At 39.7% G+C, this 13713-nt stretch overlaps 1 protein-coding gene across 4 annotated transcripts in view; it reads right to left on the minus strand.

Annotated features, from left to right (window-relative positions):
• Window positions 1–13509, minus strand: part of micu3a (mitochondrial calcium uptake family, member 3a) — a 35035-nt gene extending 21526 nt beyond the window's left edge. For all 4 annotated transcript variants that reach the window (XM_049571860.1, XM_049571859.1, XM_049571856.1 and 1 more), the window contains exons 1-5: window positions 13146–13509; window positions 7481–7628; window positions 5424–5455; window positions 4259–4337; window positions 877–924 (exon numbers count right to left, since the gene is read on the minus strand). In XM_049571860.1, coding sequence (XP_049427817.1) covers window positions 877–924; window positions 4259–4337; window positions 5424–5455; window positions 7481–7628; window positions 13146–13412 — 574 coding nt within the window. In that variant the 5' untranslated portion in view covers window positions 13413–13509. The remainder of the gene's footprint in view (window positions 1–876; window positions 925–4258; window positions 4338–5423; window positions 5456–7480; window positions 7629–13145) is intronic.
• Between the last annotated feature and the right edge of the window lie 204 nt (window positions 13510–13713).

The raw sequence follows: 13713 nt of genomic DNA on the forward strand, positions 1-13713 counted from the left end.
ATATTTCAATCTGAATTTCAAATGAACGTTGATTAAATTAAATCAGACTGCAAAAGGGCCAACCCTCTGCTGATTAATGTGTTCATGGTTAATGGCTGCCCTCTCGTTTGATACGAACACACTGACCAGTACTAAATACTAAACTCCTGTGACTTTCTTGAAGAGGAAGTGTTGCTACAATTCTTACTTTATTAGTTAAAAAAGGTAAGAAAGCAGAACATTGGTGCTTTTGAGTTTGTTTATCGTTTACAGAAGAGAAAAGAGTTTAATTTTGAGTGGAAAAAGAGCAGACATACTGTAGTTTTAAGGGTGTAAAGGGGAAATTCAGATTTAGATCCAGACACTATTTGTCCCAAAAAGAGTGATTAATGTGCAGCTTACTCAGTCTATACATACAACACTCAAAAACTCAAAAACTCACAGGTAGGACAGTATAGATCATATAAATAATAGAGTTTAATAACAGTGAGTTTAGATATATAATGCAGTAAATTGCTGTTAACTCACTTGCTACACTCATCACTGCAGAGAGTAATACGTTTGCAGGTTGTTGTTTTTTGAGGAATAAGCGTCACATTCCTTCCTATATTTAAGTTTTGAAAGGTTATAAGTAGAGGTATTATTTTCTTCTCTCTGACTCTCTCCCACTTTCTGTCTTACCCCAAGGGGAAGGGGAAAACCACCAGATTTGTGTCATAATGGCCTCTCGTCAAGTTCTGGGTGGGCCTAGGCAGAGTTCATATCACGTACCTCAGCTAACCCTCTCCCAAAATAAGCACAGCACACTGCTACAGTAAAGCAAGACAACCATAAAATAAGAGAGAAGAAGATGAGATGAAGTGAAGGAGAATGTGTAGAGGGACTGAATTGACTCACTTGTCAGGATGCAGAGCAGGAACAGGTACTCTGTGTATGAGATGATGCCTGGTAATGAGACCAAGACAGAGAGTTAAGGAAAAGGTCACTTTCAACACACACACACACACACACACACACACACACACACACACACAATGTTTACAGATGTTCAAAGACCGTAGGCCTCCTGACACATTCACACACACACACACACACACACACACACACACTAGTACGCATAATCCTTCCTTTCATGAAGATAGCATCTTAAAATGTGTCTTCTGGAGCTGAGCTGCCAACAGCCATTTGGCCACACACCGTTTCTTTTTCTACACCCCAAGTGTCCAGAGTAAAGACACTGGCTGGTAGGTGTGTGTGAGTGTGTGCGCACGTATATGTGTCTGTGTTTGGATAAGCAAGTGAAAAATGTTTTAGGAGGTGATCCTTTCTTGCCTCTGGCCCATTTAGGAATCTTTGTAGTTCCATCTCATCTCTTTCGCTCCCTCTTTTTCGCTTTCTGCCTGATCGTTCAGATAGTTCAGGGTGACTCGCTTGAGTGTTACGGGACACTGCTTTCCCCCGTGTGTGTGTGTGTGTGTGTGTGTGTGTATGTGTGTAGGTGTACATGACACCAGCTGAAACCTGTGTAAGCCTTGTGTTTTCCTGATGCCCAAATGCATTGTGTAGAGGAGCTGGTTTGGAACTGGATTCTCTTTTCCCCATGTAGCCTGAGCTGTGCAAAGAGTAGGAGATACACTCTGAAACTACTCAGGTTTCTAAAACACATTCTGCATGTTTACACTCACTTACTTTCAGTGATATGCTGCTGCTGAATAAAAAGATGGACACTGATCCCCATGTAGTAACTATCATTAGAAGAAAGACTTTTTACGTCAAAGTCAATGATCAGTCTGAAAAAATTGAATTACTATGTATGCTATTTACTTATTTATTTCTGCATTTATTAATATTTCCTATGGGTTTATACATTTCAAATTTAATTACATATCCTTAACTGCCTAAAAAGTTAAACAGAAGTTTGGCAGGAGATCACTATTACGCATGAAGATTTTAAGAACAGTAGCACTAATTTATGATCACTGAAATCTAATTGATCACTGCCACTTCACAGGTACAATGCTTTAAGATCCACTGAGTCATGCAATACTTCTGACATCAAGAGAAAAACATTTCCTCCCTTGTAATATGAAAGCGTTGCTGGTTAATCGAATCCAACTGAGAATCAACACCACAGTGTCCTGCAGATTTCAGCTGATTGTTTTAATTATCAGGGCCACATCAGTCCTGACAACTGCCACCGACTCCACACATACAGCAGATACTCCTAGCTTGCTAATCCACTCAAGTTGATTAGATGATAGTAAATAAAATGATAGTAAACAAAAAAAAAATAGAAAATTCAGGTCTACTTGCATAAGCCAATATCACATATGATGTCTCAATGTCTCAAGACAAGTTATGAGTTATAACTTTTTTTTTACCACGGGTAAAAGATAAACCAATAACTTGTAAGGTAACTGTGTAAGGTATGTTCATACAACTGATATAATGGACAGCTGACATCATGCATTTAAATTTACTATGAACTGTAGTCTATCATGTAAATGCTGAGACCGCTATGGTAAACTAATAACCACCTAACCATGAAGCCACTACAACGCTGAATACATTTCTAAACTAAAGTACTGTGCCAGATCACTGTGTAAGACAGGCCGAACTAATACTGACATGTTGGACAGCCCACCACACACACACACAGACGCACGCACACACACACTGAGCAATGTTGAGGCAACTCTATGCATTCCTTCGTCTGACACATAGCTCTGTCATTCTCAGAAATCCAAAGCCATCCCAAGGATTTTAACTGTCCTCGCTCATCATGGCATGGAGAGGAGAGCATGTCCTGACATCAGCACACACACACACACACACACACAGCTTATTCATTGTAAGAAAGCTGATTTGAATAAATGTGTGGATGAAAAATGCATGGTTCTGAGGTAATACAAGCAAATAAGTACACTGTACATAATACATAAAGAGGTATTGTAGAATGCTGATAGTGAGTGAGCGTGCGCAAGTGTGTGTGTTGGTGTGTGTGTGTGGTCTTGGCAATATGCCATCAACAATTTGAATAGACATGCACTGTATACAACTACAGTCTCTTCCTCTTACCAAGATACCATGAAGAATTAGGATAGGTTTATAGATTTTCTTTCCTCTTTTTCCTTGTGCTCTCCTTCATTCCTCCTCTACTTTGTCTGTTTTCCTGTATATATTTGTCCCTTTACACTCCATCTACTACTTCAGTTTCTTCCTTCACCCCACTCCTCTTTTACATGTCTAATTTCCTCTTCCCCATTCCTCATGTCTCTTTCATGTCCTCTTCCTTTTACTCTCCTGCACTTTCTGCTCTTCATCACTTTTTAAATTTCCTCTCTTTTTTTGTTTCTGCTTTTTCTCTATCACTCTGATTTAAAAGTCATGGATACTGGTCCCTGAAGTGTAAACGTGAAAAACACTCACACTTACACACATTAGTTACAAGGTGTAAAACATCATCATAGAGGAAGAGAGATGTTATATTTAGCATCTCCCAGTGTGTGTGTGTGTGAGTGTGTAATTATCACTATGGGGACTCACTCCCAGACTGCGTGATTCCTCTGTTACACTCTCCCGAAGCAAATGCTTTAATTAGGGGGAGCTTCTCTCCCTCTCTCTCTGTCTTTGGTGCTGTATAATTTGTTCTGTTCCCATATGCAATGAGGAGAGAAGAGGAGAGAGGAGGAGAGGAGGAGAGGAGGAGAGGAGAAGAGAGGGGGTTTATTTTTAGTTTTTTCAGCAGGTTGTTTGGCTGTGAGGGAGGACAGCATGGCTCCAACCCCGGATTAGAGACACCTACAGTGACACACACAAACACACACAAACACACACACAAGCTCACAAGCGCTATTTAGTCACACATCGTCAGGTAAGCCCTGGTATTCATAAAAGCAAGTGTGCTGAGAAGCTGCAAAAATGCTGTAACATGGTGAAAACTGTCACTAATTTACTCCTTATATCAACAGAAAAATAAACTGCTAGGTTGGAATGCTGCTATAACTATGTTACAGTGAAATTAGTATATTGAGAATATCTATGAAGCAAATAAAACTGTAACAGCTAATAACTCCAAATCCTAATCTAGCAACATTCACTGACCTTGTTATTATCTGACTTCTCTGATAACAATGAAATATGTGTTATTTAAGTGTGTGTGTGTGTGTGTGTGTGTGTGTGTGCATTTGAATTACTGTAGTGCGTGCAAATGTACTCAAGGTGCCTTTGCTCCTGTTTGTGTGCATATGTGTGTGTATGTGTGTATACTCTCTCTGACCTCGTTCTCTGAGGTTGCGGAACAGTTTGGAGGATCCTCTCCATACTGGGGGAGTTTCTGACAAAATCTTCTCCAGCTCCTGACACACACAAAAACACAGTTTACACAATTTAAGTGAGTTGTGCCATACAGCAATGAATTTCTACCTTTAAACTTCAAAACATGACATTTGCATAGACAGAAACAGAGAGTGTACCATGCCAGGAAAGAGTGAAAGGATTCCCAAAAATAACTAACCATCTCTACATGTAGTTTATTCTAGTATTGTTTCTTTTTTTGCAATTAAGTGATAAGGAAACAAAGAATTTGTTTAAAGTAAAAGTCTATTGAATGTATATGATGTTATATGTAGAGTACCATTTCATATTTCTTCTTTTAACACTTGAGGTGTACACTTTGTAAATAGGTAACCCTGTGGAGCCTTCGACCAAAGGTGGTGCTATGGAGCAACATTTGATTAGCATGTATCTGTTTTGCTTGTATCTCTGGCTTTAATAGAACGACCATGTGGGTAACACAGCACATATTCCTGCCCACTGCAGAGGGGAGTGATGCAAATGTGTACTGCATGCAAGCCACACTTTCCACAGATAAACAAGTGCCATAGGTAATGCACCGGGAAGGCAGGGAACAAGAAAACTTCTATTGGATGTAAACATCTGGGGCAGGAAATGCATTGAACACGTTGTGCCTTGTCATGAGATAAACACAATACCAGCTAACTGTTACAAATAAAATTAAGATTTCAGCCGGCAAGTTAGGAACCTCTGCTCTACTTCACATATTGTCTTCTCACAAATGACTTCAAATGTTGACATTTTATCAGTCTTTGTGCCATGCAGCACACATTTTGTGTTTTGTGCACTATTGCAAATAGAGACATGCCAGACTTTGCACAGCATCCAGTGATAAATGCAGCATGGAGGCCATTTTAGGCTTCCTTCACCTGTTTTTTCTTTACATACAGTGACAACAAAAACCAATAATGATGAGCAATCATGCATTGATGCTACTAAACATGTAAAATCTTCACATTTACATGAAAAAGCTTTTCAACAATCCTGACAAAACCAGCATTTGAACTTTGCAGAGTCTGCAACAGATGTAACATGCAACAGATGCCTGCAACAGCACAAGAGAGAAACATTAAGAGTGTGTCTCCCACCTGTTTGGCCAGGGACCTCCAGGGCCTCTTGTCTGCCAGGGAACGAGACAAAAGAGAAGAGAAGAAGAGGGGAAAGAGGAGAAGAGAGTTTGGGTGGGCTTGGTAAGATAGCATCTGTATGATCTAGAAATGGGTCTTAATGTGCCGGGTAAAGTCACAACACACACACACACCAACACACACAGACACACTCACTGTATATACACTGTCATCATCACAGGCCCATTTGTACCGTCTAAAGTGCCCCGTGCTTGTCTTTGTAGTATGTGGAATGTCCCTGTAAAAGCACATACTACTTTTGTTCTGTTTTATACAACAAAGTTCATCTAATTCAACTTCAAAGGGGGCATTAGAGGATGTCGGCTGCTGAGAGGGTATGTGCGGCTGTATCGTATGTCAGTGAGCCAGGGTAGATGTAAACACACACATACAGGTGCACAGTTTGCACGCAATACAATCACATGCCCGCTGAAGAGAGGAATGGCAGCTCTTTTGGATGGGTGTTTGAACCAATGTCAACTTTTACATTTCTAAAACAGTTGTCACAAAGTAAAAAGAAAAAGTTAAGTGTCTGGTTTACATATTTACTGGTTAAGAGAGAGGGTGAATGTGAGCAACTGGAATGTGGACAAGTCGAGTGTGTGTATGTGTGTGTGTGTGTGTGTGTGTGTGTGTGTGTGTGTGTGTGTGTGTGTATGTGTGTGTGTCTGACTAACATTAACCTCAGACTAAACAATAGCTGTAAAGCCATCTGCTTTGAGGCTGGCTGGCCAGGGCTAATCTGTTACAACTGGCAGCAGGCTGACAGAAACAGCAAAGATGTATTTAAACCCAGCAAAGTGTTTTAAAACTTAGTTTTAGGGGGGAAAAAGATCTATTTTACACCTGGATCTGACATCCATTGTAGATAGAAGCTAAAAACATCAAATTAGTTATCAAAAGCACAACAACAAAAAACATTAACAGCAAAGTACAACAAATACAGAAAATAAAACTAAACTTAAAAGATTTGGATTCAACCACCACACAAATATTCAGTAAAATTAATACTTTTACATGGTAAAACAACAGGATGAGTTTGTACTGTTAGGGAAAGTAAGATTTAATGCATGATGTCGTGTGTTGATGTAATCCATTAAAATCTAGATACAGTCCACATGTAAGAGGCATGTAAAAGGAAAACTTCGCCCACATAATGACCATTTATAAATAAATAAGTCATGCCGTGTTACCTTGAATTCATAAAGAAAACTGTTTATGTTGCATGCCTTTGCGGAAAACAGCAAACATATTAATTTATTGATTGATTGTGGACTGATTTAACAACAGCAAAACTCCATTTACGAACTCTCAAAAAACTAAAGCAGTATAAATCAAGTCTCATTTATCCAGTCATATGCACAGTACTTCCCAAACACATGCATTTTTGTTAAAAAAAAAATACAACTTAGTATTGAAGTCTGGCTTTGAAGAGAGCACAGTTAAGTTTCACTTTAAATGCACTTCTGAATAGTAAGGTTTTAAAGAAAATCCATGTGTTTGAGAAGCACTGAGCGAACCACTGGATAAATGAGACTTTGATTTTACTGCAGGAGTTGTGTGAGAGTTGGTAGACAGATGTCTTGAGATAGCTTTGCTGTTGATAAACGTGGTCCCCAATCCATAAATCAATAGTTTTCTTCATGAATTTTAAAGTAACACGGCATGACTAATTGATATACAAATGGTCATTTTGTGGGTATTCCCTTCATGCCATGTGTAAATGGGAACCAGGTCATACCTGTATAGCTATGTCAAACTGAAACGGCTTAAACACAAATAAAGAAAGTAATTTCTCTCTACGTAATAATCTAGAGTTACTCGTGAGTCAGTTTCCTAACTCAAGTTCAAAAACATTTTGGGCTAGGAGAGCATGTTCTCGAAACAATATACAAATGACAACAACAATCTAGGTCTCAAATATGGATACAACTTCCACTGATTTTATTATACTCTTTCCCAGGCCAAAAGTTTTAAACTCAAGTGTAAAGGCTCATTTGTGAGTCAGTTAAACATACTTCTGGGTTCGCTCATGGTGACCGACTCGATGAAGTTCTGTGGAGTCATGTACAGCTGCCCTTCATACTCCACGGAGCTGAACATGCGGAAACGATGCTCATGGGACGACATGTACACATCTCCATCCTCAAAGTCAAATGGAGCTGCCTGCAGACATGAGACGAAAACATTGTTACTGTGTTGACTCTACTGCCCTCTTGTTTAGCTAGGCTATTTTTGTTGCTTTTTAAATTATTTTTAAGATATTTTCTCTGATCAAAATATTTTAAGCCAGCTGGCATTTAAAAAAAGAGATTACAAAATAACAACAACAAAACAGTCAACAGCAAAGACAAAGCAATCAAAGAGGTGCATTTTGGATATTTCAGGATCATTACATTACTGACAATATAAACACCAAATTTAGTGATGTGAACGTGTAGGCTATAAAAGGTACATGTGAAAATGTACTTTTACTATTTAACCATGAGATTTAAATAATCCACTCAGTAATAGGTGCTAATTTGCCCCAATGATTGTAGTTTGAATGTGACTTCCCCGTCTATAAAAAGAAAACTCTCTGATCTCTCTAACAGACTGCAGAATTTAAACTGTATGAACCTCTTCACTGCTTTTGAACCTCTATAATGAGGAGATCCATCTATTCTTGGCATCAGCTCTCTCCATTTAGCTCTCTGAAATTATAAACAGTCAGCACCTCTGGCTCAGTACAATAACAGTAGAACAGGGGCACACACACACACACACATATACACACAAATACTTTGTCACTACTTTCTACTTGATTAGCATCTCTCTCGCTCCGTGAGGAGCCAGGGCTTCAACTTGATTAGCTGCAGTGTAGGAGAGCTGCTACGCCAACAGACTGTGCTGCATGAAGCTGTGTAATTAGCAGATAAGTTTCCAAATTTAAACCTGTTTGGCCGCAGGGCCCAGCGCACCGAGGTTCCTGCTCAGCTCAGCTAACATGCTAATGAGCACGCAGATTCATTCATAAAGCTTTGATGCTGCCTTCACCAAGGGGGCTTTTGAAGGCGTGAATAGGAGATGAGTGCTCGGCTTCATAGGAATGCACTGTAATCAAGTGTAAGAGCACAGACGCCCATGGCTTTGACGTTCGCTAATGAATGAAGTTTGTAAAGTTCTGCAAAGACAGTTCGGTTCACATGCCATGCTACACGACATGATGTAAAAATTAATGTGAGCTCCTTGGGATAAAAATAATTAAATGTGATTTTAAAATGACATTCAGTGTGGTACACTGTTTTCTTGTGTAGTTATAATATCACGTAGCCACAAAACATGTTCCTGTCGCCTTGTCTTGTTCTCCTGACTGCATAGCAGATGCTGCAGGTGTTTTTTTCTCCCTCAGGCAAAACAGTGTTCTCCATCCACAGACTTTAGTCTATCTCCTCAGTTTTCTCAGAGCTAGACAGTCCTAACCCTCTGTTTCCCAAATGACATCAAGTTTAGTTATTTCACCTCAGTCAAATAAAAGTGTAATCTAGCCAGCTAAGGTCTCAGTCAATAACAACCAGCACTTAAATCTGAGATGTCAGAAATTGTTGACACTGTTTTTTTTTCACTTAGGACTCATCCAAACAGAATGTAGCAGCTTCTTCTGTTGTAATGCTGAACTTGCCCCTAAGTGACAGAGATCAATAATACAAGTCTTTTTTGGCTGTTTCTTCAACTCTCCATCAGCCAAGCTGCTTGGCTTTCCTAAACATATATGTCGAGGGGTTCTTCCAGCATAAATGAGCACACAGCTGCCGAAACATTCCCAAGAGGTCCTGTGTCTGTCAAAGGCCAGCCTCGCCCCAAACACAGCCCAGCATCACTCTGATGGAGCCATTGTCTCCTCATGTGACTCTCTGGTGTCCAGGCTGCCAATCACCCAAGCAGACATCAGGTCACTGTGTGTGCCAGTAATGCAGAATCCAGACAGGATTGTTTTCTGGGGTTTTGGCTGACCTAAGCTACATTTTGTTCTGTCCATCTCATGCTTCTGCTCCCCAATGCAAGCAGTTCTTACTGGGAAGTCCCCTTGATCCAGGTCTCTGGAGCCTCAGGTGACCCACTTGTTTCCTGGTGGATGGTCTTCTCGTTTCCTTATAAATCACGGTCTTGTCTTCAAGCATGTTAGCGCTTATGTTTCCTCAAAGCCTTGTTATCTTTCCCTGCAAATGAATTCTCAAAATTTCTTTAAAGCCTTATCCTTTAGAAACATTATGGGCTACCTTTACTGAATAACAGATGGCTGTTTTTCCCTTTTCCCACTGGAGCTATCCTGTTCCCAAGTTAGATGGCTATCTAGCCAACCTGCTCCCCAGTCAGGTATCCTGCTTGTATTCTTATACAGTGGGCTCTCCTGCTTCAAATTGGCTTTCCCTTGATCATCCCAGTATCTTAACAGGCAACTCTGTTATTCCTGGCAGTATAGATGATCTAATCTTAGATCTACAACCTGCATATACTTTATTTCGTTTTATTGATGGCTGTTTTACCATATGTTTTACATTTATTTACAACCCCACAATAAACCAGTATCAAACTGGTATCAGTTCATTTCAGTAGGCGTACAAACAGCTGTTATTTCAGTGTGCCAGATACATATTTAATTAACACTGCATATCTTCTGAAATTAAGTTCTGAATGTGCTCATTAGTACAAGCATCAGATCAGACTCTGTGTTGAAAAACATCCCAGTTTCAAAGGACTTGGATCAGAACTGGGTCCAAAATAACTTGATCATTACATCTCTACTCGTCATAAAGCAGCTCATATGTATATAAAACATATGTTCATATTTGGCTGCTTAACATCTTGTTAGTTACTTAGTTAGTTAGTAGACAACATATATATCTAGATGTGAAAATGTATGTAATTGTGCTTTGAATATGATAAGTATTTGTTGTTTCTGGCTCGTATCATTTATGAACTGCGAGTGGATTCTCTGGTAACTTTCAAAGGCTACTTTTCAGTTCAGAGGGGTGACGCTCTTCTTTACTTTCGGGACCACAAAATGGTGGTTCGGTTATGTATGGTGCATATTATACCATAATTATATAATATTTAGCTTTAAATATATAATGAGAAAAACAGACATGTATCCAAGTGCATCCTTAGCCAAATAAAGTGTATCAATGTCAAACAAATGTAACGGTGAACCAAGAGATGTGGGCCTTGTATGTTATTAAGTTTACCATTCTCACAAAATAACTCTCTTTTTTTGGGGGGGCAAAATTTTTTGAACATGTTACACAGTCGAGACAATAAATAACAGTTGTACATATACACACATATGAAGATACAGGCTATTTTTGTTATATGTATGTATACATGCACACATGTATACATACATGCAGGCACTTTATGCATACATGCATTAAAGTAGTAAGCATTTTAATGGTATCTGGGAACTATAAGACTGCAGCAGGTTTTCCTCACTTATTAATCTGCTGAATATTTTCTCAATTAATTGTTTGGCCTATAAAATGTCAGACTATACAGAAAAAAAAATTATAGTTTATAAAGTTCAATGTGACATCTTGAATCTTAAATCTATGTTAAATGTATCGTTTTGTCCAACAAACAGTCAAAATTCCAAAAATGTAGTGTTTTTGTGTGAAAACTGATGTAAATGATTAATCAATTATCAAAATTATTGCCAATTATTTTTTTGTCAGTCAACTGATGTTTTATCTCCACTAGAACTAATCATTAAATACTGGCAGTATACTAGTGCAGTAAATTTACTCAAGTACTGTCCTTCGGTACAATTTTTAAGTACTTCACTCACTATACTCTATACTTCATTATATCTGTTTTATGCTATTTACAGTTCTATTCTGTGATATCTAAGAGTAAAATATTGTATTTTTTTATAAACACATTCAATAGAAAGCTACAGATACTTCATAGATTATTTTTTCTTCAAGACACATCATTATCTCAAAAATGAAACCTATCAGAAATGTTAAAATTAGCTCCAGTTCCACCAGCTGCAACATTACAACACTGCTTACATGTTAATGCATCAGTAATAACAACACAGTAATATACTATTCATTTTGAAAAGCCCTCTTCTGCATAATGAGCAATCTATTTAATTTTAACTTCTGATATTTTCTATTGGCTACATTTTGCTGTTCAGCATAGTGAAGTGAAAACTTTTAATGGAGGACTTTTACTTGTAATGACGCATTTTTAATTTGTGGTTTTGCTACTTAAAAGATCTTTAAGTACTGGGTACTTTTTCCAACCCCTGCAACTGGTTATTTGAAATAGGAGGGTCAGGGTGAGATGGGGAAAGATACCCCCACCCGCTTAATTCCTCTCCTAACTAATATATGACACTAAATCTACTCTCAACACATGTATTGCATGGCAGTGCTATAGTAAATTGTGACATTTCATCCAAATTGCTGCATTCTTTAGATTTATTTGATGTTTTAGGATAAACTGAACTAGTTTTGTGAGCTATGTGTAAAGTCAGACACTTGGGGCGAGAAGCCCCTCCTTAGAAAGGGGGTGTAAACACCCAGGGACATCCTGCCGCAAAATATTATTTAGTTAGATTATCTAGCGTTTAGTCATATTTGACATTGTATAGTTCATATCTACATATAGGCCCAGTAGTAGTATTGTAGTTTCAATGGATTGCTAGTGTTATTAGCAACCTCGATAGCAGTCATTACCCTTGCTAGCTATCTAGAATTAGCCAACATTTTTAGCAAGCTTGCTGAAGGAGACATCCTGACATAAAAACAACTAGTCTGAAAGAAAGGCTGTGAGGCTTCTGGATTATCTATTGACGGGTTAAGGTTGGGTTTTTAGTTTTAGTTAGATAGTTAGTTTTGAGCTCAGGGGCTTCTTGATCCAGGCAGGGGGCATCTTTCCCAAGTGATATTAATTTTATTGCTATGAGAACAAAATTGGCTACTTTACCAATTTATTTCTCCCAACAGTGTGTTGGTTGAAGCATCATCTTTCTGCAAATGCTTATATCATATCAAAATATATTTTAAAGTGGCTTTGTTTTTACCATATCTAGCTGTCTGCTCTCAAGTGGCTTAACATTTAACATGAAACCACAGGAACTACTACATTCAGTTGTTCCATAACTGGGCCCTGCAGACACTAGTAACTAATTTCTGTGCCTTTGGAGTGTTAGTGTCTAATTTAAAGTGTTGCTGTGAGCAGTCCCCTCACCCAGCAATGATTGACAGTAACATCCTCGACGTGGTGTCATTTCAGCACCAGCTCGAGCGGAGAGCGCCATTCATGCATCTGCGCGCGCACACGGTCCTGGAGCCAAACAGTGAGCAAACTGTTTCCACTGGGCGTGCTGGGAATGAATGACACAGTTTATCCGCCCGAGAGGAAAACATATAAACTGCTAGCCACACCATGGCTACCAAACACAAGTAGGCCCGTCTAACTGGGCCCGTGTGGGTCTAATTTTAGTGGAAGGAGAAGTGAATATACTCTGCGCTTTCTGCCTTTTCTCTCAGTGGCTTTTCCTTCATAGTCCTTCACACTGAGGCCCCGGTATCAGCACTGGAGATAGGGCACTTTCTGCCAACGACCTACCGTGTCGCTACGTGTCACTAAAGCCCCTTTGCATTACAAATGGCAGGGCCAGTTTACCCAGCCTCCTACCTTCTCCTTCGCCTCAACGGTCGGGATGGACGGCAGCAGCAGACCGTTGATGCTGTGGCTCCCCATCCTCTTCCTGCCTCTGCCGCTCGTCATATCGTTGTAGAAGTACAGCGCCACGGCGCCTCCCGTAGCGAGACACATCCCGACAGCCAGACACCTCCGTGCCCTCCCTCCACTGGCCGTCTGACCGCCGACAAACTCGCTTCTCGCCGCCGACCAGAGGTTAAGCTTACCGGCCAGCGATGCCACTCTGCGGAAAGCGGCCATTGCTGCTGTTATTGCTGCTGCGGCTGCCGCTGCGCTGCTGCTGTGATTATAACTTTACTGGCAGCACAAAACTATCGCGTTTCCTCGCTTTTATCGCGAGAACTGAGAACCGTTGATGCTGAGGCTGAGAGCAAAGTCCCACACAGAGAGGAGAGGATTTGATGCTCGGCTGAGTGGGAGTGAGTGATTAATTTGAACCGCGGTCACTTATAAACAGGAATGCAGTCTAAGGCAAACAGACTCAGTTCATCCAGTTTACATGAGTCGAATTTAACCAATAAAGTGACATGTATTAATTTAG

Source organism: Epinephelus fuscoguttatus, linkage group LG3 (assembly GCF_011397635.1).
Source record: "Epinephelus fuscoguttatus linkage group LG3, E.fuscoguttatus.final_Chr_v1".
Classification (NCBI taxonomy): domain Eukaryota; kingdom Metazoa; phylum Chordata; class Actinopteri; order Perciformes; family Serranidae; genus Epinephelus; species Epinephelus fuscoguttatus.